Source organism: Sminthopsis crassicaudata, chromosome 4 (assembly GCF_048593235.1).
Source record: "Sminthopsis crassicaudata isolate SCR6 chromosome 4, ASM4859323v1, whole genome shotgun sequence".
Taxonomy (NCBI): Eukaryota; Metazoa; Chordata; class Mammalia; order Dasyuromorphia; family Dasyuridae; genus Sminthopsis; species Sminthopsis crassicaudata.
The window spans coordinates 372,705,758-372,732,789 of NC_133620.1; the positions used below are offsets into that span (position 1 = coordinate 372,705,758).

General features: G+C 35.5%; 1 protein-coding gene across 2 annotated transcripts in view; it reads left to right on the plus strand.

Moving 5' to 3' along the window:
* Positions 1-536: 536 nt before the first annotated feature.
* The window catches only part of TDRD10 (tudor domain containing 10), a 46,761-nt gene continuing 20,265 nt past the window's right edge, over positions 537-27,032 (plus strand). For both annotated transcript variants that reach the window (XM_074262157.1, XM_074262156.1), the window contains exons 1-4: positions 537-712; positions 4,673-4,709; positions 15,694-15,773; positions 21,480-21,538. In XM_074262157.1, coding sequence (XP_074118258.1) covers positions 4,708-4,709; positions 15,694-15,773; positions 21,480-21,538 — 141 coding nt within the window. In that variant the 5' untranslated portion in view covers positions 537-712; positions 4,673-4,707. The remainder of the gene's footprint in view (positions 713-4,672; positions 4,710-15,693; positions 15,774-21,479; positions 21,539-27,032) is intronic.

Below are 27,032 nucleotides of genomic sequence, written 5' to 3' on the forward strand. Positions count from 1 at the left end.
TTTCCCTCGTGCGCCCTCATCCCGGATTCGAAGCTCGAGGCTCGAGGCTCGAGGCTCAGTTAGCACTAATGGGCGAGGGCGGGGCAGCACAGGAGGAGAGAGGAGGCTGTCTAACCCAGAGTATCCCAGCCTCCCATTGGGGCCCGACCCATCCCTGGCTCTCTGACTGCCTCTCCTTGGCATAGGTCAGGAAAAAGGTTAGGTTAGGAATACTTGGCTATATGTACCAGCAAACTATTTATCAATAAACTTATTAACTGAAAGCAAAATCTGAAGTTAAGTTTTTTCATCTGTCCACGGGTGCTAATAATTCCTTAATTAAGTTGAAGGGCCCCTTGAAGGGCTGAGGTGAGGCTCAAATATGAGAGGCGGTGCATTTTACAAACGTTAAAACGCTAAAGACGCGTAAATGTCAGTCATATTGTAATACCTGTATCCTTTCCCTCCCCCCCAAACTAAACTGCGCCTGCCTTCCCCCCACCCCCTCCACCTCCAGAACATCCATCACGGGACATGCGCAGTACCCATCATCCCCCGGACCGCCTCTCCTCGCGCCCGGCCCCACGCAGCCGCACGAGGCAGAGATAGCTGGAGGGTGGAAGAGGGCTAGCTCTTGTCCCCTCTCAGCCCTTTCTCATTGCTATATCTTTGTTTTGCACGTTCTCGGGATCCCTGTGGAAAGAAAGTGGACGAGACGGGGCCCAGAAGTGCGGTGAGTGGAGCTACTTTGTGGCTCCATAAACTTCCTCGACCCTTCCCCTCCCCCACCTCCACTCAGCGCCCTGGACTGAGGCACGTCCAGTCAGTCAGTCAGTTAACTAGTCTTTGTATTGAAACGCTTAGTATGTGCCAAGAACCATGCTAAACTGGTGATAGAGAAAACCGAATAACGCGGCCTTATCCAACCCCCCACTTCCTGGCGAGGCCGACACCCTCGATTGAGGTTGGGGAAGGCTTCTTGCATAAGAGGAAATTTAGCTGAATCACGAAGCAAGGGACCAAATCCGTGGCGTGGAACAGATTTTGGTTTTCTCCTCCCCCCCTCTCCCAAGCATGGTTGGAGTGTGTGTGCGTACGGAAGGGCGTCCAGCCGATCCCCACCCACCTCTGCCCTCTCCTCCGATTTTTTGGGTCTTGTAATTACTTGCTTTTCTCAAGTATTCTAGAATTGTGACTAAGTCCCACACTTACATGCAACAAAGCTTAATTGTGTTTAAGTGGAATTGAATTTGGAGACTGTCCTCACACTTGGAGTCCCTGGAGGAAGCTGGAAAGCGGCTACATCCCCTGGCTGACACTAACAGGGAGCTGAATGTGCTGGAAAAGTTGGGGGCGGGGAGTTCTGTTTTGTGGCCTGTTATTTTGTTAGTATTGGGGAGCTTCTGGTAAAAAATTAATGGAGATCGATAAATATTCCATGATAGTCTTAGAAAGTTTCCTGGGACACTGAAAAGTTGATTGGCTTGTTCAGGCCCAGTCAGTATGTGATAAGTTAGAAGGGATCCTCAAAACTGGTTTTCCTAACTCAGAAACCTGCTCTCTTTGTGCTCCTTTTGGAGAATGCAACAAAACGAATCACAAAGAAAAAATGGTGGCAGAAGGTCAGTGGCTAAGGCTTTGGATTCTGTGCTTGGCCCCTGAGACTTCATGGACTTTGTGAACTTAGACTCATCATTGAACTTCTTTGTTCTCAGCTAAAGGATGATATATGCTAGTTGGGAGGGTGAAGGGAGATAATTCCTCTGAAGGTGTTCTGTAAAGTCTGCACCATAAAGTTGTAAGGTGGTATCTGTTCCAGATCATTCTTGTAATTAATTACCCTCTTTTAAAGAGGTAATCAAGGAATTACAGCATTTGAAGTATGGCAGTATAATAATATTATATTGCTTAAAAGTCACAATCCTTCTCTTTTTGTAATTATACCTTGCAAAGTCGTTAGAATACTGAGATTAGATTTTATATCTGAGTGAGTCACTTCATTTAACTTCTCTAAGGATCAACTCTCTTAAATGTAAAGTAGTGATACTAATACCATAGTACCTACCTCACATAGTTCTCCTAAAATTTAAATGAGTTAAGATATAGAGAAAAGTAATTTGCAAATTCTAAAGCATTAAATCAATGCCATTGTTATTTTATTTTTTATTTACTTATTTTTTATTAAATTTATAACATTTTTGACAGTACATATGCATAGGTAATTTTTTACAACATTATCCCTTGTACTCCCTTCTGTTCCGAATTTTTCCCCTCCTTCCCTCCACCCCCTCCCCTAGATGAATGCCATTGTTATTAATGTTAATTATTAATTATAATTAATATGACTAAATAGTGACCCTTGAATTCATACATGACTTATTCTGCAAATTTATTTCTTGTGGAATAATCTCCTGTTTTGTATTTCTAATAGTCTTGGAAAACATGAGAAAACTTTTCATGTTCCAGATGGAGACACTTAGCCATAATAATTTGTTTAAGCTAACAAAGTCAAAGCTACTCCTGCCCTGTGATTCTGATTATTAGATTTCTCTTGATTTTATTTATATATGCGTTTAGTCATTTTTTTCTTCAGTTTAAATCAACTCTCTTATAGAAACTGTGGACATTATTATTTTATCTTTAAAAATCTTGAGGAAGGGAAAATTCGGAACAGAAGGGAGTACTAGGGAAAATGCTGTAAAAAATAATTATGCATATGTACTGTCAAAAATGTTATAATTATAAAATTAATTTTAAAAATCTTGAAAGAATGAATTTATTATATATTTTTAAATGATTAGGTAGTGATATTGATATTTAGGAAGTTTGAAAGAGAAGAGAAAAAGCTTATGGGAAAAGAGGTTTCTCTGGATTATTCAGGTAGGGGTTCAGAGCTAAACAACTAATAAAAGAGATTGAACATTTAATTTAATTTATGAGGAATAGTTAGAACTCCTTGAGTAACTTACAACCCAAGATCAGAAATAATATGGTAATGAATAATGTAGCAGGAAAGAGGGAAGTGAGGATTCATAATGATTCTCAACTAATACATGCATGTGAAACCCACATGTGAGAATACTTATCCAAATCCCTGCTACAAAGGTAGTAATTATGTTTCAATTTTGTCAAGAAAAAAATATCATTTAGTAAATTGAAAAATTTTTTTCCCTGTACATAATAACCTCATTAGAGCTTCACAATAATCCAGTAAAGCAGAACAGATGGTATCAATCCCATCTTATAGATAAGGAAATAGAGAAACTTAGAAGTGATTTATTCAAGTTCATAAAGCTAATTAATAAATGGCAAAGCCAGTACAAGATCCAAGTCTTCTGGTTACATAGTATAGTAGCATGGTTTTCATAGCATGGCTTAATAGTCCCTCAATTATTTCTAAACTCTTTAAAAAACAACAACATAACTTTTACTTTTTCTCATTTATGTTGCATTTCTCAATTAAAAATGTAAACTTTTTTTTTTAATTTTGAGTTAAAATTTCTCTCTCCCTCCATTTTCTCTCTCATTGAGAAGGCAACTATTTGGTACAGATTATACATATTACAGTTATGCAAAACATTTCCATGTTAACCATGTTGCAAAAGACAACAGAGACAAAAAAAAAAAAAAAAAAAAAAAGAAGAAGAAAAGAAAAGAAAGAAAGATAAAGTATAAGAAATTGCTTCCATCTGCATTCAGACTCCCATCAGTTCTTTCACTGGAGGTGAATAGTATTTTTTATCATAAATTCTTCAGAATTGTCTTAAAACATTGTATTCCTGAGAATAACTGTCATTCACAGTTGCTTTATGGGTTTTGCTCATTTCATTTTTCATTATTTATTTAAGTCTTCTCAGATTTTTCTGAAAGCATCCTGCTTGTCATTTCTTATAGTACAGTAATACTCCATCACAATCTCATACCGAAACTTGTTCCTTCATTCTCCAGTTGATGAGCATCCCCTCAATTATCAATTGCCACTGCATAATCACTTCACAACTCGAACAACAGGGAATTAGTGTCCCAGTTTTTCTATATCTCCTCCAACATTTTCCTTTTCTTTCATATTAGCTAATTTTATAGGCATGCGGCAGTATCTCAGAGTTGGCTTAATTTGCATTTTTTCTAATCAATAGTGATTTTGGACATTTTTTTACATGACTATAGATAACTTTGATTTCTTCTGAAAACTGCAAGTTTGTACTTTTTGATCTCTAAAAATTGGGGAATGACTCATATTCTTATAAATTTGACTCTGTTCTTTATATATTTGAGAAATGAGACCTGTATCAGAGAAACTTGTAAAATCACCCAGTTTCCTGCTTTTCTTCTAATCTTGACTGCATTGGTTTGTTCATGCAAAAGCTTTTTTAATTGTATGTAATAAAAATTATTCATTTTACATCTTATCATGAAAATCTCTTGTTTGATCACAAATTTGATCACAAATTCTTCCCATATCTATAGGTCTGACAATTAAATTTTTCCATACTCTCATAATTTTCCTTTATTTTTGAACTCTTAGAAAATTTATGTCCGAGCTCCTTATATTTGAATATTTTGTTAAAACCTTTTAAATCATCTTTCGCTATTTTCTCACAAATTCTTACCTTAGTAACCTTCTACCAAGTATATGATGATGATAAGTTATGCATGTATTCATATCTAATACTGGCTGATTTTTGTTTTGCAGGTGATTCCTTCAAAAAGGATTAAAGTACTGCAAACATGTAAGTTTCTTTCCTCACAGCCACCATCTATTAAGCTAGATATTGAAAGTAAAAATTAATAAAATGTGGGTGTGACATTTTAGAAATAATATTGACAAACTAGAGTGTAATCAAAAAGGAAAGGGGTCTAGAAACCATATTATAGTATATGAGGTAAAATTGAAAGAATTAGAGATGGTTAATAATTGAAAAGAAGACTTGGGAAATTGATGCTGCCTTCACGTACTTGTAATGTTTTAGTTATATGGAAAAAGAGGTGGAGTTCCGTGTTGCTCTGAAGAACAGAACTGAGGACCAGTGGCTATTGAACTATTGAGCTATTGAACAATTAGAGTTGTTTCAAGATGGAAAGAACTTTTGAGGTACTGAGTTTGTCATTACTGGTAGAGAGCAAGGCAAGAGAATTGCTTATCAGATGATTTTTTACTAGCCTAGGTGATGTCCCCACAGAACATGTCAGTTAATGGACAGTGAGTTGGTAGGCTTTGAATGAAGAGCTCAACTTAATAGTATAATGAAATTATATGATGGCTAGCTATTGATTGTCCAGTCACAATCCTGGTGATCCTTTAAAAAGCAAGACACTCTAGAGCTGGAATCCAGAGGGCTAAATCTGATCTGTTGACTGTTTTTGTAGAGTCACAGCTAAAAAATGATTTTTATATTTTAAAATACAATAAATATTTTTAAAATGTTATAAAAAAGTCTTAGTTCATGGGCTGTTAAAAAAATGTGTGTATATATACATACATTATATGTATGTGTGAACAGCCCTTCATAGTTTGGCTATCCTTGCTGTAGACAGGCACAATCAAAACAAGAGAAGTCCTGAGAATATTACAACTGGTATTAGAACTGGGACCCAGATATATAAGAACAAAAAGAAAATTTTCTAAGAATAAGCTTAGCTTTTGGGTAGTTAAGGGATTTCTCTTCCCTTCCCAAATGGGTTTAGCATCATACAATAGAGCCACTTATGCCATAGATACTGTACCCAGTAGAGAACAGGCCTAGTAAGAATGGAGACTCAGGCTGCTTTTAAAAATGTGACCTCTCAAGATGATGGTCCACATTCATTTGAAATGGTAATTGCCCAGATCTCTTTATTTCTTTTCAGCCAGAAGCATCAAATTAGTTCAAAGAAAGACATTCAGTGAAATAGCATGGTAATTAGATTGGCAATAGATCATTTTTAATTAAACCTAAGGCACACTCTCTTGCAAATATGTTTAAATATCATTATTGAAAAGAATAAATGTGCATATGGAACTTACATGAGACTGGTGACCACTGGTCTTAACATGTAGTCTCTGCTAGCATGTTGTTCCTCTGGTCTCTGCTAGTCTCAGATGAGATAGGGGGTTCTTTTTATATGTAGTTGCTAGTCATCTAGTCTCCTCTGGCAGTATTCCCTGTTTCTCTTTTCTGGGTTTATATCTGCAGGGCCAGCCAAACCATCTGAGCTTCAGTCAGCTAGTGTGTAGTTGTTAGAACTTCTAGAAGGGCAAACTGAAACCTCTTTAATTAGAAATTAAACCCAGATGACAAAAGCCAGTCAAAGTACCCCCAGATTAAAATTGGATCTTTACCTGTAGATTGATGTATCTGGAAGGAAATCTAATTTTCTGTCACATTTATCTACGATTAGAAACTCCTAGATGCCCTCAAAATCAATTAAAGTTTAACATGTAAATTCATTTTAGCCAGAGCAAGAAGTAAGCTACTCAAGCAATGTTCTTGTCCTTCACCCATCTATCCCATAATCTTATCTTTATTGGACATAATTGTTAGTAGTAAAAAGTGATCTCCTTGCTAATCAAATTTCATTTTGAGCCCTTTCCTGATTCAGGATAGCCAGAATTCAAATCAAGCACCAGAAACTTAATTAGCTATGTTAACATGGACAAGTTACTTTTGTCTGCCTCAGTTTCCTTATCTGTAAAAGGAGAAATAATAGCATCTACTCCCAGGGAAGTTTCCAGGACAAAATTAAGGAATATTTAAAAAGTGCTTTTTAAACATTGAAATTCCACAAAGACTCATACACATACACTCTCATACTCCACCTGGATGCACCTATGGCATCTCAAAATCATTATATCCAAAATTTAAATTATCACTTAAAGTTAAATTGAATCTGCCTCTCTTATAAATACTATTCATTTTGTTGAGTGAAACAGAAGCCTTCCAGGCATCTAGATGGTATTGGTGGGGATTGTCCTTCTTTATTTCTCTCTTTTGTATTTAGTTTTTATTTTTTCTCAATTACATATAAACAAAAATTTTCAACAACCCCCCCCAAAAAATGAACCTCTGGGAGCATAGAAGAAGTCAATCTTGGCCATCAGGATTGAATTGCAGATAAGAACTGGATTGGGGGGCAGCCTAGTGGAGCAGCAGTTTGAGATGCCAAGCCCAGATCATGCAAACATTGGGATACCACAAGAAGGAGAGGGACAGCAGGACCTAGAATGTCAGAACGGGGAATTGCTGGGAACACATTTCCTCCTGTGTGTTCTCTCAACTAGTGGACTCTGTGTATGTGCTCACTATTCCTATAAGTATGGTGTAGTTGAGGGAGAATGTAGTTCACTTTCTCTGTGTGATGGGGTAGAAATGATTTTTTTTAATAGTTTTTATTTACCAGATATATGTATGGGTAATTTTACAACATTGACAATTGTCAAACCTTTTGTTCTAATTTTTCCCCTCCTTCCCCCCCCCCCAGGTGGCAGGTTGACCAATACATGGTTAAATATGCTAAAGTATAAATTAAATACAATATATGTAAACATGTCCAAACAGTTGTTTTGCTGTACAAAAATGAATCGGACTTTGAAATAGTGTACAATTAGCCTGTGAAGGAAATCCAAAATGCAGGCGGACAAAAATAGAGGGATTGGGAATTCTTTGTAGTGGTTCATAGTCATCTCCCAGAATTCTTTCGCTGGGTATAGCTGGCTCAGTTCATTACTGCTCTGATTTGGTTCGTCTCATTGTTGGAGAGGGCCTTGTCCATCAGAATTGATCATCATAGTATTGTTGTTGAAGTATACAACGATCTCCTGGTCCTACTCATTTCACTCAGCATCAGTTCATATAAGTCTCTCCAGGCCTTTCTGAAAGCATCCTGTTGGTCGTTTCTTACAGAACAATTAATATTCCATAATATTCATATACCACAATGTATTCAGCCATTCTCCAATTGATAGGCATCCACGTAGTTTCCAGTTTCTAGCCACTACAAAGAGGGCTGCCATAAACATTCCTGCACATACAGGTCTCTTTTCCTTCTTTAATATCTCTTTGGGATATAAGCCCAATAATAACACTGCTGGGTATGCACAGTTTGATAACTTTTTGGGCATAGTTCCAAATTGCTCTCCAGAATGTCTGGATGTATTCACAGTTCCACCAACAATGTATCAGTGTCCCTGTTTTCCCACATCCCCTCCAACATTCTGCGTTATCTTTCCCTGTCATTTTAGCCAATCTGACAGGTATGTAGTGGTATCTCAGAGTTATCTTAATTTGCATTAGAAATTATTTTTTAAATTATTTGTATGAGATCATTTCAGTAAATATCTTTACTTCAGAGTAATTGTATTAATTGGTTGACTAATAAAGATATTAATACCGGTAAGAGTGTTATAAGGTATATTTGTAGTTTTGGTGATTCTGACCCATATAGTATCTTGGAAACAGGGGTAATTACCCTCCTTGGGACCTACTATTATGTTGAGTTGGAAGAGGTATCCCAAAAGGATATTGTAATGGTGTTGATCTGCTAAGTCTGTATCCCAAAGAGAGAGGGAAAGGAAATAGTTGTATAAAAATATTTGCAGCAGTTCTTTTTGTAGTGACTAAGAATTAGAAATTGAAGGAATGCCATCAATCGGGGAATGGCTAAACAAGATGTATATTGTAGTGGAATATTATTGTGCAATAAGAAATGACCAGTAGAATAATTTCAGAAAGACCCAAAAAGACTTACATGACTTCATGCAAAGTGAACTGAACAAAACTAGAACATTGTACACAGTAATAGCAATATTGTTCCATGAAGAACTGAATGATGTGGCTATTCTCAGCAATACAGTGATCTAAGAAAATCCCAAAGAACTAATCTACTTACAGAGAAAGAACTGATACAGTTTGAATACAAACAAAGCATGCTATTTTTCACTTTTTCTTTCGTTTGAGTTTTTTGAACAAAATGGCTAATGTGGACATATTTTACATAATTTTATATGTATAACAAAGAATTGCTAACTCTCTCAGGCAAGGGGCAAAAGATGGAGGGATAAAATTTGGAACTCAGAACTTGAAAAAAACAACAAATGTTTACAAATTGCTTTCACATGTAATTTGTGGAAAAATAAAATTTTTTAAAATTATATAAAAATAATAAAATAATCCCCTACAGACCAAAAAAAAAAAAAGCATTGTTGTTACCTCTTTGTCTAGAGAGACATGGCCATAGTATCTTTGAAAAGCTAGGGGATGTGTCCCATTTGCTTTACAATGACTTCAATAAAATTGGTTAGGTAAGACTCTAGGAAAGATAGACTCTTGTTTGAGGGGCCATTTCTTTCTTGTGATTTATAAAAGTGAGGTGGCAAGCATGCTTGGTCCTTCCTGTGGAAAGGGGTTTATGTGTGCTCCTTTTTACCTTTCCTTGGTCAAACAGGATAGTCCATAACAGAATAGGCCAGTATGCTAGGCAAAGAGAAGTCACTCAGGCTTTTTTCCAGGAATGAGTTGTAGTGGTTTTAAGGCCAAAACGCCTAAGAGTTATGTTTGTTTATAGTTTTCTGAGCCCAGGGAGACTTGAGACTTGAGAGTGGACTTCATAGCTCAAGAGATGGCAGTAGCTGGAGCAATGATAGAGTTCTTGTAGAGATAAACAGCAGAAACACTTGTGGCCCTACAGGGAGTTCATGGACTTCTGACATCCACTGTACTGTTTGTTGGGGAGGGATAGGAATGGGCAAGATGTTAATTTTCTAAATACCGTTTAACCAGGAATTTAAACATCTAGCCAGAGAAGAGAGATTTCCTGGGCAGCATCAGCCTAAGAGATTGCTCCAGGAATTAACTCCAAGTTAACAAGTAAAAGGATCAATTTTTTTTTTAGGAAAGGAAAAGATACTTCCTGAGCAGTACCCTTCATGGGTACAAGGAGAAAGAACACCCCACCCATGTGGCCTCTGAACCTAGAGGAACAATAAGGCTTAAAATAGTGATGTGGTCTTGCCATCCCTAGCTAGTCCCTTTTTTATAAGGGTATTGCTCTTGCCTCTCAGGTTGTATCTAAATCACAGGGGATATTATGAATCAAGATTGTGTAAGATCTTGTGTGTGGTGTGAGTTTCACTGGAATGCTGTTTCTAATGGCATTTCTTTCTGAACAGAACAATATGAGTACTTTATTCTCTGTATCTTTTTATGGGCTTCTGGGAGAATTTCATATAATCTACATTTTCTGTGGATAAAAATAAAGATTATCTTCTATGTATGTACATTTGTTACTTTAAGTACTTGTATGAGAATTGTAACCTAGTTGTGGGAATTTAGAGCTGAAAGCTTCTGAGTTCTGAGATTTTGGAACAAGGTAACACTAGAATGCATCAACAGGACCAAACCAAGCCTTTCCTCCAGAAGTGCATAGAGCTCTAGCCCTAAGATCAAGTCTTAAGTCAGGAAGTAGGCAGGAAGAATCCTACCTTTAAGAGCTATTGTGGTGACAGAGATGCTTGACATAAACCGTAGAAAAGAATGACTAAGACAGCTATATGACAAGCCTCAAATTAAAACAAAACTTGGTTACAAATTCAACTAGAATTCCTGGAAAAGATGAAGCAAGAGTTTTTTTTAAAGTTAAATATTTTTATCAGTGAAATAATAATGTTAGAGAAAAAAGTGAGGGAAAAGTGAGAGCTATGGAAAGAAGATATAAAAGAATGAACAGATTGGTATGAGATACAAAAAGCTCATTCAAGCAACAAATGCCATAAAAATTAGAATTGGACAAATAAAAGGCAATGACTGACTCCATGAAACAAAAAGAAATATTAAAAGTAAGTTTAAAAATTTGAAAAAAAGAAAATATAAAATTTCATAGTAAAAACCACTAACTGGAAAATAGATCAGGAACAAAAAAAATTAAGAATCATCAGACTATCCAAACTCCATGATATCATATGTCAAGAAATCTTAATAATAAATAAATACATTTTAAAAGAAAAGCACCCAGATCTCTTAGAATTAAAGGGTAAAGTGGAAATATAAAAAATACATTAGTCACCTCCTGACAGAAACTCCCCATTCCCAGGAACATTATTGCCAATATCCAGAGCTTCCAGGTCAAAGAAAAAGTTACTTTAGGCAGTCAGAAAGAAAATTGACATACAGAAGAGCTACAGTCAGTATCACACATGATTTAGCTGATACAACTATAAAGGCAAAGAACTCAGAATGCCATATTTCAAAAGGCAGAGAATATAAGTAAGCTTGCTAACAAGAATAGCTTACTCAATAACACTGAATATAGTATTATAGGAAAAAAATGAATCTTTAATAAGAATTCTCCCAAGCATTTATAAAAGACCTCAGCTGAGTAGAAACTTTGAGGTTCAAACACAAACTAAGAAAAACCAAAAAGTAAACACCTTTGAATAGTAATAAAAGATTAAGTAAGAAAAACGTGCTTAAATTCAAACAAGGAGAAATGATACACACATCTCATCTAAACTTTGTCATCATCATCAGAGTCATAGAAGCAGTTTAAACAGAACATCTGAGAGTTTTCTGTTATACTTTGATGAAGAAGGAAAGAATAATAGAGAACATTCACCTAATTAGGATATGGAAGTAGAAGTCAATACAAAGGAGGTAAGGGTAGAGCGCTCCCCCACTGTCTGAGAAACTGAATCATACATTTAATTGCTTTGGTTTGTAGAGTCATATATGTTCTGAGGTTAGAGCATCTGCAATCCTCATTTGTAAAACAGGGTAAGGATCCTGGACTAGATGGTCTCTGAGGTATTTTTCAGCTAAAGATCTATGATCCTACCTAAAATATAGATTACATGTGTGTTTATTACCCCCTTCCCACAAATATGTTTTTATTCAAGGCAGGGGCCCAATTAAATAAATGAACTCATGCTTTTTCCATTAAAAATTTAAGATACTGGGGCAGCTAGGTAGCCCAGTGGATTGAGCACCAGGCCCGAAGTCAGGAGGGCCTGAGTTTAAATTTGATCTCAGACACTTAACACTTCCTAGCTATGTGACTTTTGGTCAAGTCACTTAACCCTAATTGCTTTAGCAAAAAACAACAACAACAAAAAAGTTAAGATGTTAAGTTTGTGTTTCTTAATTGAGTCATTGAAACCATGAAAAAGGCCTTGCTTAACTTAAAGGTCTTTAATGAACTAGATTCAATGAACTAGAAATGAAATTACATACGAAATGTTTAGATTTGTAAGAATAGTTGGTAATATATTGTTGGGCCCTGTACAAAACTAAGGAGAAGATACTACAATTAATCCTTTTTTTATTTTAATAGTTTTTATTTACCAGATATATGCATGGGTAATTTTACAACATTGACAGTTGCCGAACCTTTTGTTCTAATTTTTCCCCTCCTCCCCCCCAAGATGGCAGGTTGACCAATACATGTTAAATATGTTAAAGTATAAGTTAAATATAATATATGTGTACATGTCCAAACAGTTATTTTGCTGTACAAAAATGAATTGGACTTTGAAATAGTATACAATTAGCCTGTGAAGGAAATTCAAAATGCAGGTGGAAAAAAATAGAGAGATTGGGATCAATTCCCAATATTTAAGGAGAGTTCTTTACTATGGAAGGTTCAATGGGGGTAGAATAGAAAGCAGAGAAAGGAAAAGAAATCATATGGTATTGGGAACTGGGAAATATGAATTTGAATCTCTTCCAAGCTACTTATTATCTATATTATGTTAAACAAATCACTGAGTCCAGGTCCTCAGCAATACATGACTAATCTGAATCAGATCACCTTTGAGGTCTCACCTAGCTCCAAATCTAAGATCCTCAGACCTAAAGGATTCTCTTAATTGCCCAACCCTCCCCCAAAATGCTAAGACCACTTGGTCAATTGATGCCAAGCATTTATTGAAGGTTTACTATGTACCTGGAAATAGGTTAAACTGAAACAAGGAAAAAACAAAAATGTTCCTTACCCTCAAAAAGTTGCCATTCTAATAGGAGACAGCTTGGTTCAGCAGGGAGGGCAGAAAACTTGGGTTCAAATTCTGCCTCTGTCATAATTGGACAAGTCACTAAAATTCTATGGACCTCATTTTCCTCATTTACCAAAAAAAATGGGGTTGAATGAGACAAATGAGCATTGGAATTGGCATTGGGAACTTTGGGCTTGGCCATTGTGACTCTGCTTCCTACTAACTATGCATCTGGGAAGGACCCTTTAACCTGTCCAAAAAGCTGTTCCTTCCTCTGCAAAATTTCAGCACTGGAATGCACGAACTCTCTCAGATCCCAATCTGAATCCTATGTCTCTAGAACAGAGGTTGACTTTCCCATTTTTTCTCCCTCAAACACCATGCCTACGTTCAATACATAATGTTTGGGGTTTCTACAACCCTCGTTAATCTGCCCCAGGAAGAGATATAAATGCCTGCTTGGCAACATTTAAAAATAGTCCAAGGTTTAACATTTTCTAGTTTCTTCAGTATTACTGTAGCAAAAGTCTGTGTATTAAGTCTGGTAGAAATATTCTACATGTAATGCTTATCCCTGAAGGTATCCAACAATCCAACGCAAAATAAATAGAGGTCCTGAGTACATACTGTTTTTCTTCCAAGATGAATACCTATTTGAAGTAATCAAATTTAATAACACACATACAAGATTCAAATGAGAGAGACAGAAATAGATAGAGTCAGAGAGCACAAAGAGAGAAGAGAGGGGAAAAGAGACGAGATAGAGGAAAGACAAAGGGGAGAGAGAGGAAGAGAGACCGAACCAAAGGAAAGAGAGAAGAGACAAAGACAGAGGATGAAGGGAGGAAGACAAGGAGAAGGAGACAGAAGAGGGAGACAAAAGGAGAGGAGAAAAAGAAGAAGAGGAGGAGAAGACCATGAACAGAATAAGAACAACAACAACAAAAAAGGCAAGGATTATAAAATACTGATCCTTGGAGTCTGGAAGATATCTTGTTATTAAAGGAGAAAATTTATGTGCAGTAGTAGTTAGGTATGGAGTCAGTCATAACAATTTAGAAAAAAAGATCTTTGTACCCATTTTAATTTTTTAAAGAAACAATTCCATCATACTGAATATCCAAGATTAATTGGTCCCCTTGCTTACAGTCTTGTCTTTCTTCAGTCTACCCTCCATACGGCTGCCAAATTGATATTCCTTTTTTTTTTTTAATTTTTTTATTAATTTTATAATTATAACATTTTTTGACAGTACATATGCATAGGTGCATTTTTTGCAACATTATCCCTTGTACTCCCTTCTGTTCCTAATTTTTCCCCTCCTTCCCTCCACCCCCTCCCCTAGATGGCAGGCGTTCCCATACATATTAAATATCTTATAGTATATCCTAAGTAAAATATATATGTGCAGAACCGAATTTTGTTGTTGTTGTTGTTGCAAAGGAAAAATTGGATTCAGAAGGTAAAAATAACCTGGGGGCAATTAATCCTTGATAAGAAATTAAATGATTTTGGGGGGTTAGGTGAGTGGGTAGAGTACAATTTCAGTCTTGCTTTTTTCTCCTCCCTCTAACCCCCTTAACTGGATGAGGACCTTGAAAAATTCAGAGAGACAGAGGATTTGTATTTTTTGTTTGCTATCCAAGTAACAATCTGTTGAATTTTGGAGGTCCAGTCTTTTTTTCATCTATTTGCATTGGGAACCAAGGGGATGTATATTTAGAGTCCAACAGAAGAGGTTCACCATAACACAGAAGAACTTACTGAGTACCCCATGAAGGGAAGACATGGATTTCTAAGAACATGGAACAACAAATTGTTCCTTTGCCATATATTTCATAAATTTCAGCCCACTTTATGCTGAGCTCTCTGTGGGAGAATATGTATGCCACATTTTTTGGGTAGGATGCTTTATACTAACTATTCTTACTATACCATCTCAGTAAATACTCTTTTCTGAAAGCTAATTGGCAAATTGATATGAAGTGACAGTTATGTTAGGAAACATATTGAAGGGGAATTGATCATGAAGTACAGCATTAGGAAACCACCTTCCAACTCCTCAGACTTAACCTTAGGTGACCTCTGGGCCAGCCTGGCTTGTCAGTGAGAGTGGGGGGGGGGGGGAGAGAGAGAGAGAGAGAGAGAGAGAGAGAGAGAGAGAGAGAGAGAGAGAGAGAGAGAACGCATGCACGCACGCACGTGCTCTCTCTTTGTGTCTCTTTCTCCTCTCTTTCTTTCTCTTCCTCTCTCCCTTTCTCTCTTATTTCCTTTCTCCCTTTCTGCTCTTGACTCTTTTTCTTCCTCCTTCATTGTTGCTCTTTTTACCCCCTACCCCCATGGATGGCTTTAGCAGTATATCTCAACTTTGGACCACCTTCACAAGATTAATTTATCATAAAGTTGTAGCTTTGTGTATGTGTGTAGGGGGGGTGCCCCATGGTAATATCTTATTTAAATTTTATTCCAGAAGATGGTACAGTAGAAAGGGTGCTGAATTAAGAGTCCCAGGACCTGCATGTGAGTCTGTCCTCTAATAGTTAGTGCTGTGCAGTCTTGGGGCCTTCAGTATCCTTGCCTGTGAAAGGAGGAGGCTAGACTGGATATCTCCTGAGGCCCCTTCCAACTCTAGCTCTGATCGAGTGTACAAAGTAGTGATGGCATTTGAAGCAGAGAGATTCTCCTGAGCTTTCTCACTTATTGAATGATCAAGTTTTATACAAAAATTGATGTCTTTGTTATGGTTATGACAGGTCTGTGAGCAGTGGTGAACACCGAACCTTTACTAAGTACCCCAAGAAGAATGGGAAGTCAGAGCAGCATAAAGCCTTGGGTGAGTAGGTCTCATAGGGCTCATAAAATGAAGAAACCCCTAGGTGGTTGCCAGCTTGCAGAAGCAACCCTTCTTGCTCTGTGTGTGCTTCCTTTGCATTTGTGACCTATCAATAGTATTGCCTGTTCCTTCTTCCCTGAAACTCAGCCTCGCTGAAGCCCTCACTTTATAAAAATCAAAATCTTTTTTCAAATCTCAAATAAGTATGCTAGCATTTAATCACAAAGATAAGAATTAGTGGCCATTAGATTTCTCTTTATCCTTTATACTTAATACTGTATGTATATGTGTTTATATATGTGTGCACACACATACACATATAGGCAGCTAGACTATCATGTGTGTGTTATGTGTAATTATACACACATATAAACACTCAGCACCCCCAAAACAAAGTTTAAAACTGAAATATGTATATGTGTGTTTTTCACATATACACATACATATACATACATACACACACATGTGCACATCTACAGCAGAGTGAAACAGTGGAAAGCACAGACTGTTAGCAATGACAAGGAGGGAAGCATTCATTTGGATAGGAGGTAAACAGCACCTTGTGCTGCTGTTTGCAGAGGCAGAATCGGCTTCTCCCTCTTCTCAGCCACCTTTCAAAAGGGAAAGGAAATCATTCACCAACTTAATTAGTGGTCAATAGAAGCATTGAACCCATTAAATGAAAGGAAACACAGCTCCCTTTGGCTACTCTATAATCTCACCAATGTATGCCCTTCAATTCTAGAAGGGGGAAAATTACCTTTGTTCCTTGGCACTTGAACAAAGATTATCAGAAAGAGTGGATCTGGCACCCAGAGGTTGAGATATCCTACTTGATTCTTTTTTTTTTTTTTTTTTTTTTTTTTTTTTTTTTTCTCATCTTGGTAGATAACAGGGATAGGAAGAATGCCTGCTCATCCCAATTTTTAGCCTATTTCTCCTGAAAGGGAGGAGTTTCTCCAAAAATGGAGTTCAAAGTTATCAAGTGTTGGACTTGTTTGATGTTTGAATTTCTCAGTGCGATGTAAAAGGGCTACTTTTGTGTGTATGCATGTGTGTGCATGTGTGTATGTATCAATCAGATATATATGTTATATATCTGATATGCTAGACATACACACACACACACACACACATATATATATATATATATATATATATATATATATATATATATATATATATATATATATATATATATACTCTCCTTTTGTCATTATCTCAAACAATTTTGAAGGTCTCTTCTCCTAATTGCATTTAGTGATGATTGCAACATTCTTTCCTGCCTTTATGTTATGTAGAAAATTATTTTTCATTAATCTAGTCTTTGGGGCTAGCTTTTTTCTAATTGCCCAGAGTTTTAATCTGATATTTTTTGGAAATATTTTTTTCTCTGCAGATTCTCTTCTAATTCAGTTTTGATTGATTTTGTTCATACAAAAACTACTTTACATAACAGAAATTGCTTCTTTTTCTTTTATGTGCTCCTTTCTTCCTTCTTTAGTCACTTGCCATAGCTGTGAACAAGGTAAAGTAAATGATTTTCTTCCAGTTTTTTTAATGGTGGCCTTTCATGTTCAGATCGAATATTCATTTTGAACTTACAGCATGTGGTATATGTTTTTCTCTAAATCTAATTCCTGCTAAATTGCTTTTTGGTTTTTCTAGCAGTTCTCATCACCAGTGAAATCTTTCCCTCGTTGACTCATCTTGAATTTCTCAAATAGTAGGTTATTGGTATTTGATTGCTTTTGTTTCTTGCTTACTTTTCACTTGATGTTCTGTTTTTAACTAATATGTAGTTTTTATGACTATTGTTTAATGATATAGTTTGATTCCTGGTAATCTCACATCCTCTTTATTTATACTTCCCTATTGTTTCCCCTTAAAAATTCTATACATTTTGTTCTTGAAAATTAGTTTTATTGTTTTGCTTACTGCTGTAAAATATTCTGTTGGTATTTGGTTATTATAGCACTAAATCTGTAAACTAAAAATGCTGGCAAAACTAAGAGCAGCACATGTCTCTCCATTTTTTGTCTTCCTTTATTTCTACAAAGAAACAAAGTTTTGTAGTTGTAGTTGTATTTCTTGCATGTGTTTTGCTATGTTAACTTGCATATCTTCTACATTTTGCAGATATTTTGAATGGACTTTTTCTTAAGTCTCCCTGGTTTTTGTTACTACTATATAGAAATGCAGATGATTTGAGAAACTAATTCATATTCTTTTATTTCACTGACACTCTGAATCATCTCAATTAGTGTCTTTCTCTGAGTTTCTGATGTTTTCTAATTATGCTATATTATTTGCAGATAGAAACAATTTTTTCCTCTTTGTTAATGTTTCTACTTTTAATTTTATTCTTATTGATATAACTAGCATTTCTAGAATTATCAAATAATAGTGGAAAGAAGAATCTTTGATTTGCCTCTGTATGCTTATTCCTGCCTTTAACATATATGCTTTTGATCATATTAAAGAAGGATGTTTCCATGCTTATGCATTTTAGGATTTTTAATATAAATGAGTGTTGAATTTTGCCATTTCCCATCTATTAAAATAATCATGTAGGTTTTGTTTGTTGATGTGATTATTTTAGTTGTTTTCTTTATTTTGAACCATCCTTGTATCTCTCTTATGGTACTATTTGGTTATGTTGAATTCACAGTTTTTGGGATATGGTGCTAGTCTCTTGGTAGAGAACTTGTTTAACACATTTCTGCAAATTGTTTTTGTCTCTGTTTTGTCTCTTACTCGTTTAGGTATCAAGAATGTATTTATTTTATAAATGGGTTTGATAAAGACCTTTTTCTATTATAGAGGATGATTTTTGTAGCATAGCTATTAATTGCTCTTTAAATGTTTCATTGAAATCATTTGTAAATCAGATGGCTCAGAAACTGTTCTTTATTCCTTTCCCCAACCTGCCTTTGGAAGTTCATTGATATTTGCCTTGTTTTTCTTTTTTCTGAAATTGATTTATTTTTCAAAAAGCAGCTCTTGGTTTTGTTTATCACTTCCACCAGGAACAGTGATTGAATTATGATTTTATTAATATAGAGAATTCTGTGATGAGGCAACTCTCTCTATAAATACAGGTAAGAATCTTTTTATAACTTCCAGGCTTAGAGAATTGTCATCTTCCAAGGGTCACAGAGCCAGTATGTCTCAAATACGAGATCTGAACCATTCTTCCAGATTCAAAGATCCACTCTTCATCTCCTGTATTACATTACTGCTTAGCAGTTCTATACTCTTTTATTTTAAAGTTTTTCTGTTTCTTCTCTATTCAAGATTTATTCTTTTGTACTTTGTTTAGGGTTGCTAATTTGTTTTATTAGGATCAAATTGTTGATTCTCTTTCTATTTCACTTAATATAATTTTTTGAGAAAAAAAAAGTTTCATCTGAGATCAGTTTTGGCAAATGCTCATTGTTATTATCTTTATTATAATTATATTTTTTAGATCTGTTCTTTGACTCATGTAGCCACCCATTTAGGTAAGTCACTTGCTTATCTGTTCTTTTATCAAATTAATGTTTTATTGTATCATGGTCTGCAAAATTTTTTTTTTACATTTGTTTATGATTTTTTTATGCTGTAGGGCAGATCCATTTTTGTAAAGGTGCTGTGGAATGGTGAAAAATATATATTCTTCCCTTCAAAGTTTTTTTTTACAAATTCATCACATATAATTTTTTCATAATTGAAAATAATTGAAAATCTCTTACTTCATTGAAGATACATCATCTCCTTGAAATATGATGCTGAGTCTTGCTGGGTAGCTAATTCTTGGGTTGTCTAGGTCCTTTGCTTTCTGGAATATGGTATTCCAGGCCCTCTGATCCTTTATTGTAGAAGCTGCCAGATCCTTGGTAATCCTAATTGTTGCTCCTTGATATTTGAATTGTTTTTGTCTGGCAGCTTGCAGTATTTTTTCTTTGAGATTATAAATTCTGGAGTTTTGCAACAATGTTCCTTAGGGTTTTCCTTGTAAAATCTCTTTCCGAAGGTGATTTATGGATTCTTTCAATGAGTATTTCCTCTTCTGCTGCTAGAATATTCTAGGGGGTAGCTTTGCCTCTTTTCAAGAAATAGCCTGGTTTCCTAGAGTTTAAGTGTTGTATACATTCCTTCAATCTATTTTTTGTTTTTTGTTTTGTTTTTGCTGATCTCTTCCACTGCTTCTAAGCAGTGATTTTCTAAAATATTGTATTCAGAGTTTTTAAATTTTTTTTCCCTAGGACATCTGTAGTTCTCAGATTCTCTTTTCAAATCCTCTCTTCAAATTCCATATTCTTTTAATAATATTTTTGTGTTCTTTCAGATTTTGTTGTCTTTTGATTTTGTTCACTCAGTTTTTCTTTCATTTTTGGAGGCCATAAAATTCTCTTTTTCAGAGAACTTTTTGTTTGGGAGAGTCTCATTTTGTTTTAAATTCTCTACTCTCATTATATTTGTTAATTTCTTTCTTAAGCACTCCAGTTTCTACAATTATTTCTTTAATATCATCACTTAATTCTTTGATTACTCTTCTTATCTATGTAAGATGTTTTTAGAGTTAATATTTCAGAGCACCTTCAAACATTTTTGTGATATATTTGTTCACTTTCATATTTTGTTTTCAGTTTCTTTAATTGTAAATTACTTGTTTGTTGAAATTGTTATTTTTAACTGCTCTTTATTCTTCCACTATTAGCTTTTATCTGTTTCTTTGACATTTAAATAGATTTTTAAAAACACTTTCAAGATGTGCTTTAAAAAAAAAAAAAAAAACCATCAATACTTTCTATCTGAGTGGCTTAGATCTTTTGGGTACTTCTTCCAGTCCTGGTCTGTTCTCTTTTCTATCATAGATTTGTGTTTCTTAAGGGATTCAAGTGATACATTAGGCCTTACATAGAAAGATTTTTTAAGAGGTTACTCTGGTTCAACAATTCACCCTTCTTTGCCATTCCCTCTGTTCTCAGTTCTACTTTTAATTTTTTTTTTCTATGTGTATGTGTGTAACCCTTTTGGGCAGAGGACGTTTCTCAATTGGGATTCTGGGAACTGACTCTTTTCTTGGGCTTTCAGTTCATAGATTGATGAACTTAAGGAAAAGGGTATCCTTGTGAAGGATAATTTTAGAAAAACTTCTAAAGTTATATCTTTTTCCACCTTTCACACTCTCTCCTGTTTTCTCCTTTGTAGAATTAGTATTAAATAATTGCAACCACCTACTCATTCCTGTTTCCTTCTCCACAGTATACTCTGACTCTAGAATTGCCATTTTTTTCTTCTCTCAATTTGGGGCAAGTTTGAGTCACATACCTCTCACAGACCTTGTCTCTCTCCATTTCACCTTAAGAACTGAGGTTGGAAAATTGTCTGGAGTGTCAAAAACAGTAGAAATGGGCTTAAATATTTTGTTATGTTTTAAATTGTTATGTAGTAATTACCTTGTGGTAGTTTCTTCCAACATTTTTTTCTTTTTGTCATTGTATTTTCTCCACATGTAGGCATTTTATAGTTTATTTGGGATGGTGGGCAGGGAGCTACTATCTAGTTACCTGCCTTTCTACCATTTTAGAATTTCTCCCCTCCATCTCTTTTCAACAGAGAAGTTTATTCATCAGGATCTCCAAGTATTCCCTAATCCTTTAATGTTATATTAAAATTGGGATAACATTTTCACTCTTACTGTATCTTTTCCATCTACAGGACACAGGAAGAAAGAATCAGAGGTGTATGTTGGAAATCTTCCATTGGACACAAAGGAGGTATCACTCTCCCTTTTTGTAAATGTTTCTCTTTTCCTTTTTCATGTAAAATTATTTTTTAATCTTCTTTAGAAGTTTGCATGTTCAAGCCAAAAATTTTTATCCTATATCTTTGGAAGGATCAATTAGAGAGGATTTAAGTTATTCTTACCTTATTCTGTTGTCCATTCTCTAGACATATGGAGGAATTTGTATCACAGATAATCCAAAATCTATTAAATTTTTTTTTGCAATGTATTCATCATTAAGAAGGAAACTCAATCAAGTTAAACTTTTATACTGTGTGCAAGGCACTAAAAAAATTACAGTTCCTGCAACTCCAGGTGAAGTAAACTGGGATTAGTCATACACATAAAACCATTATTGTTATGGGGTTTTAATTATACTCTAGGAAAGTATTTATTTTCTTGGGTATAGAGATGGTTTCTTTTGATTTTTCTTTATATATTCAGGGCCTACTCCAGTGCTGGCACAAAGTAGATGCTTAATAAATGCTTATTGATTTGTGTTGTTAGGTGGTAAAAATAACATTCAGAGAGCTAACAGTACAAGAAAAGATAATTACATGTTAAATTATGTAATGCTATAAATTCAGGGAAAGAGATCTTTTTTATCCTTAAAGTAGATGATAGAATAGTCAGAAAAAGGTTTCGTGAAGAAGGTAGGACATGAATGATGGGTAGTATTTGAGAAAATGTAGCAAGTCGACTTAGATGATCAAAGGCACAAAGATAGGAATGAACAGGACATTTGTAGAACGCAAACAAACCAACCTATCTATGACAAAAGTTATGGATTAGGGTAAATTTGAAGAAGTAAGGTTACACACAAATGTCAAAGGTGGATTTTTAGCCAAGGTCAGGTTTGGTAAGGGTAAAAAATGAAGAGTTTTTTTTTAACAAGAAAATAATATGATTAAAGTAGAATTTTAAGGAAGATTAAAATTAATATTACATAGGATATATTGTCATGGTAAGAAATCAGAATCAGAAGGATTTGGTGTAGGAGTTGAACTAAAATGATGCAAGAATAGTTGATAAGAAAAAAGAATACAAGAAAAGTCAAAAGAAAAATCCACAGGAAGGGATGCTTACAGGTGGAGAGGGATAAGGAATTGTTCCTTACTCCTAGGGTTTCAAGAATAAATGATTGAGAATAATGGTGCCATTAATGGATGAAATGGGGAATAAACTAGTTTTTTGGGAAAGAAAATATTGAATTTGAGGTAGTGCTAAAAAGAAATAAGGGACTTGGACTTGGGTAAGAAAAACAGACTAAAGATACAGATTTAGAAAAAGTGATTTTTAAAGCTCTCTGGTGGACAAAATAGAGAAAAGGTGGCCTGAGGGTCTTGAGATTGATTTATGGATACTTCCTTTTTTCCAGTTATTCATTTATTGAGTTATCTGCAACATGCAAGCCACTGTTCTGGATTGAAGGGAAAAAAAGATATGCAAACTCTCTCCAAACTTTTTTCTTGGAAAAACAGGTTCTAAATAGATAAATAGGGCAATGCAATAAATATTGAGCAATATAAGCAACAAATGCTACAGTAATTGAAGCAAGAGTTATCATTCTTTTTCCTGTTGGAGTATTTGAGTCCTTTCTTTTTGAGATTTCTGCCAGACTAAAATTGTGGTCCTGATTTTTGAGCTTAGCTTTGAAGAAGCTAAGGTCCTAAGCTAAGATGATTCAGCAATCTTGACAAGTTAAGAATAATTTCTCCAATAATTATAACCCAACTTTGTCTTTTCATCTTTTCAGCTATTGTCCATAATTTCCAATAAATCCTCCACAAAGAATCCCTCCAGTGTGTTGATAATCCTCCAGATGTCTTGACGCTCTCCTTCCATTTTTCATCTTTGCTATATAATTGGCCTGGCTCTTCTAATTCTGTATGGTTCTGGTAACATTCTGATTCTTCTCCTGCATAATTCTTTATTCCTAATGTATTGCTACCTATCCAGACCTCCTGTTCTTTATAATTTGCCCATTTTGGTCCAGGTAGCCACCATGCATGAAGATCTGCAGTCTGAGACATTCTTGACTCCATAGGCTCACTCATCCCATGTAGCCAATCAGTTTCAAAATCTTCTTAACTCCATAGCATCTTTTGTTTCTATTTCCTCCTCACTCTGAGGGCCACCACTCCAGTCCAGAACTTCTCCACTTCTCATTTGAATTGTTAGTAACATCTTATTCAGGGAGCCTGCCTCTCCTTCTTTAGTTCATTTCCCACATAGTTGTCTTGAGTGACATTCTTAAAGCACAGATCTGACCCTGACACTTACAGTCAGAAGAGTCAGAGGATATGGATTTAAATCCAAGTTCTGCCACTTATTACTAGTGACCAACTTGATAATCCTTTCTGGTGTTCATCCTCTTCATTGCAAAATGAAGGGGATTAGATTTCTGAAATTCTTCTCAGCTCTAATCTGTGATTTTATCCTTCCCTGCTCAAGAAAATTCAATGACTATGACTTCTGTGATCTAATAAAATTTCTTCTGTTTGGTAGTGAGAGCCCTTCACAACCTGGCTCCAGCCCACCTTTCTGGGCTTATTCTTTTTATATACTCCATGGTTGCAAATGAGCTTTTATGGATCCCTCACCCATGACATTCCATCTCCTATTCCTGTTCCTTTGCAGTGCTGTCTACTTATCTTAGAATATACTCTTCTACCTCTTAGAATCCTACTTGGCTAAGATACCATTTCTTGCATGCAGCCTTTCCTTATTCTGGACCAAATTATCTGGTGTTTATTTCTATATTATTTTACCTTAGATATGTCCCTGTCATCTTCCCCTATAGAATATAAACTCCTTAAGGTCAGGAACCATATAATTTTTGTCTTGGTATCTCTAGTGTATAGTATAGCACCTGACATGTGAGGTGCTTTTAAAAAACAATATTTTCTCTAATTCTATGGAAAAATAATTTTTTAACATTTAAAAAATTTTGAGTTTAAAATTCTCTCACTCCTTTCTCTTCCCCCACCACAAGATGGGAAACAATCTTATATAGAGTATACATGTGCAGTAATGTAAAACATAATTATGTACTAGTCATTTTGTAGAAGAAAACTTGAACAAAAAAGAATAAAAAAAGAAAAGAATAGTACACTTTGGTCTGCATTCAAACTCTTATCAGTTCTTTTTCTGGAGGTGGATGGCATTTTTCATCATAAGTCGTTTGGGATTGTTTTGGATCGTGGTATTGCTGAGAAGAGCTAAATCATTACTTGATGATCATCTGATATTGCTATTACTATGTACAATGTTCTTGTCCTACTCACTTCATTCTGCATAAGTTCATGTAAGTCTTAGGTGTTTCTAAAAACACCCTATTTATTGGTCATTTCTTATAGTACAATAGTATTCCATCTCAATCATATATTACTACTTATTAAACCATACTCCAGTTGGTGGGTATTTTCTGGATTTCCAACTCCTGCCATCACAAAAAGAACTGCTATAAATACCCTGGTACCCAGGTGCTTAATGAATATTTCTTGATTAATTACATCTCTCCACTGCCCTTTGGATTTTGAGCATGAGTGGGAGAGGCTTGCTTTGTAGGCAAGGAAATCTGAAAAGGAATGGGAATGTTCATGGTTTAACATCATGGAATGTCAAAGCTGGGATGGCTAACTATAGACAAGTCAGGGCAAATCTCCATTTTACATAGATAATGAAACTGAGACCCAGAGAAGAGGAGTTCTTTATCTGTGATTATGTATTTACTTATGTAAAGTCCAAGAAATCTGATGGCAAGTTTAGTGCTTTTGCTACTGCATTGCCTCATATGCCTCAGAGGCCTTGAAAAGAACAAGGTCAAATTGAAACAAGGGTTTGTATAGGAGGTTTGCCAGATGGCTGGAAAAGTAGCTTGGGGGTACATTATGAGAGCCCTTAATGCCAGCTCAGGAGATTTCAGGTTAGCATCAGGGATGTTTTTGAAAGTTGCTAAACTAGGGATGATATACAGTGTCATATAGTATAAGAACAACTTTTTGAGTAGATGATCTTAGCAGAATTTAGATTTATAGATCATAGACCAAGCCTTTAGAGATAATTTCTTGGAGACTGGCAAATGTGATGGAGTACTTTAAATACTAAAAAGAAGGGTGGAGTGAAAAGAACCTAAGTATCTGCTAAGCCAGAATAGAGATTTATAGAATCTCAGAATTGGAATGAACATAGGTGGTCATCTGATCCAACTTGCATGAAAACATACATGAATTAGACATCAACTCTACAGTTTCTCTCACAGTCAGTCACAGATCAGTCAGCTTCTACTTAAAGATGTAAAGAACTAAGAATTCATTAGCTGGACTTGGAGAGAGGAAATACCTATGTCTAGATTTTGATTTCATCACTTACTAATTATATAACTGTAAATCACTTAAAACTCTGACCCTTTTTCCTTTTATATAAAACGAAAATATCTGTAGGACTTATCTCACCAGGTTATTATCTATGAAATAATGCATATAAAGTACTTTGAAAGGCTTAAAATTTCATATGAATGTCAATTATTATTACAAAATGGAAGGATTGCACTAGATCTCAAAGATCTCTTTTAGCTTTTAAGTCCTCTGTGCCTTCTGTTCTGCTTTTGGGTGGTGGAAAGAGAAACAGTGTGGCATAGTGGACAGGGTGCTGAACTTGGAGACCAGACCTGAGATTGTCAGTAAGGTATTTACTTAACCTTTCTATACCTCTGCTTCCTCATCTGTAAATGAGAGCTTTGTATTTGTTGATCTCTCAGGTACCTCCTATCTCTAATGCTGTAATCCTATGAAAGTGTACCATATTTGGAACCAGAGGACCCGAGTTCAGGCTCTGACTGTGCCATTTACTGGTGTGACCTCGGACAAGACACATCTGGTGCTGGGCAAGGTGACTGCTGAGGTCCTTTTGAGCTCTAAATCTCTGATCTTGGTAGCGACTCTAATTGCCAAGTTCTTCTCCATTGAGCCATACATCTGCCTTTCTGTAACTTCTACTCATTCTACTTTTTTTTTCTTTCTGGACATAGAAAAAATTAATCCCTTTTCCATGTGTTTTTAATTCTGAATGCCACATTTTAGGAAGGATACAGAAAAACTGGAACTTTTCCACACAGAGGAGAGTGACCAGATGGTGGGAAGAAAGGGAGGGAGGGTTAGAAAGCTTTGCTGGATAAGAAATGTCTGAGATGACTAAGGGTGGATGGTCAGGAGAAGACTGTAGGAACAGGATCTATTCTCTTGAAGAATCTGAAAGGTTGTGGGAAAGAAGTCACATGAAGGTCTTCAGGTAGATGCGGTTTAGCTGCTTCTTTTGGAGATATTTTGCTTCAGGTATGGAAAAGGTTATGTGATCTGTGAGGTGTCTTCCAACTTTGAGATTCTGTGACTAGGAAGTTTAATAGTTTAGACATGGACTAAGTGGGAATGGAAAGAAGAGGAGTATGGGGGGAAAATTAGAGATCTGACAGCTTTCATGCTTTA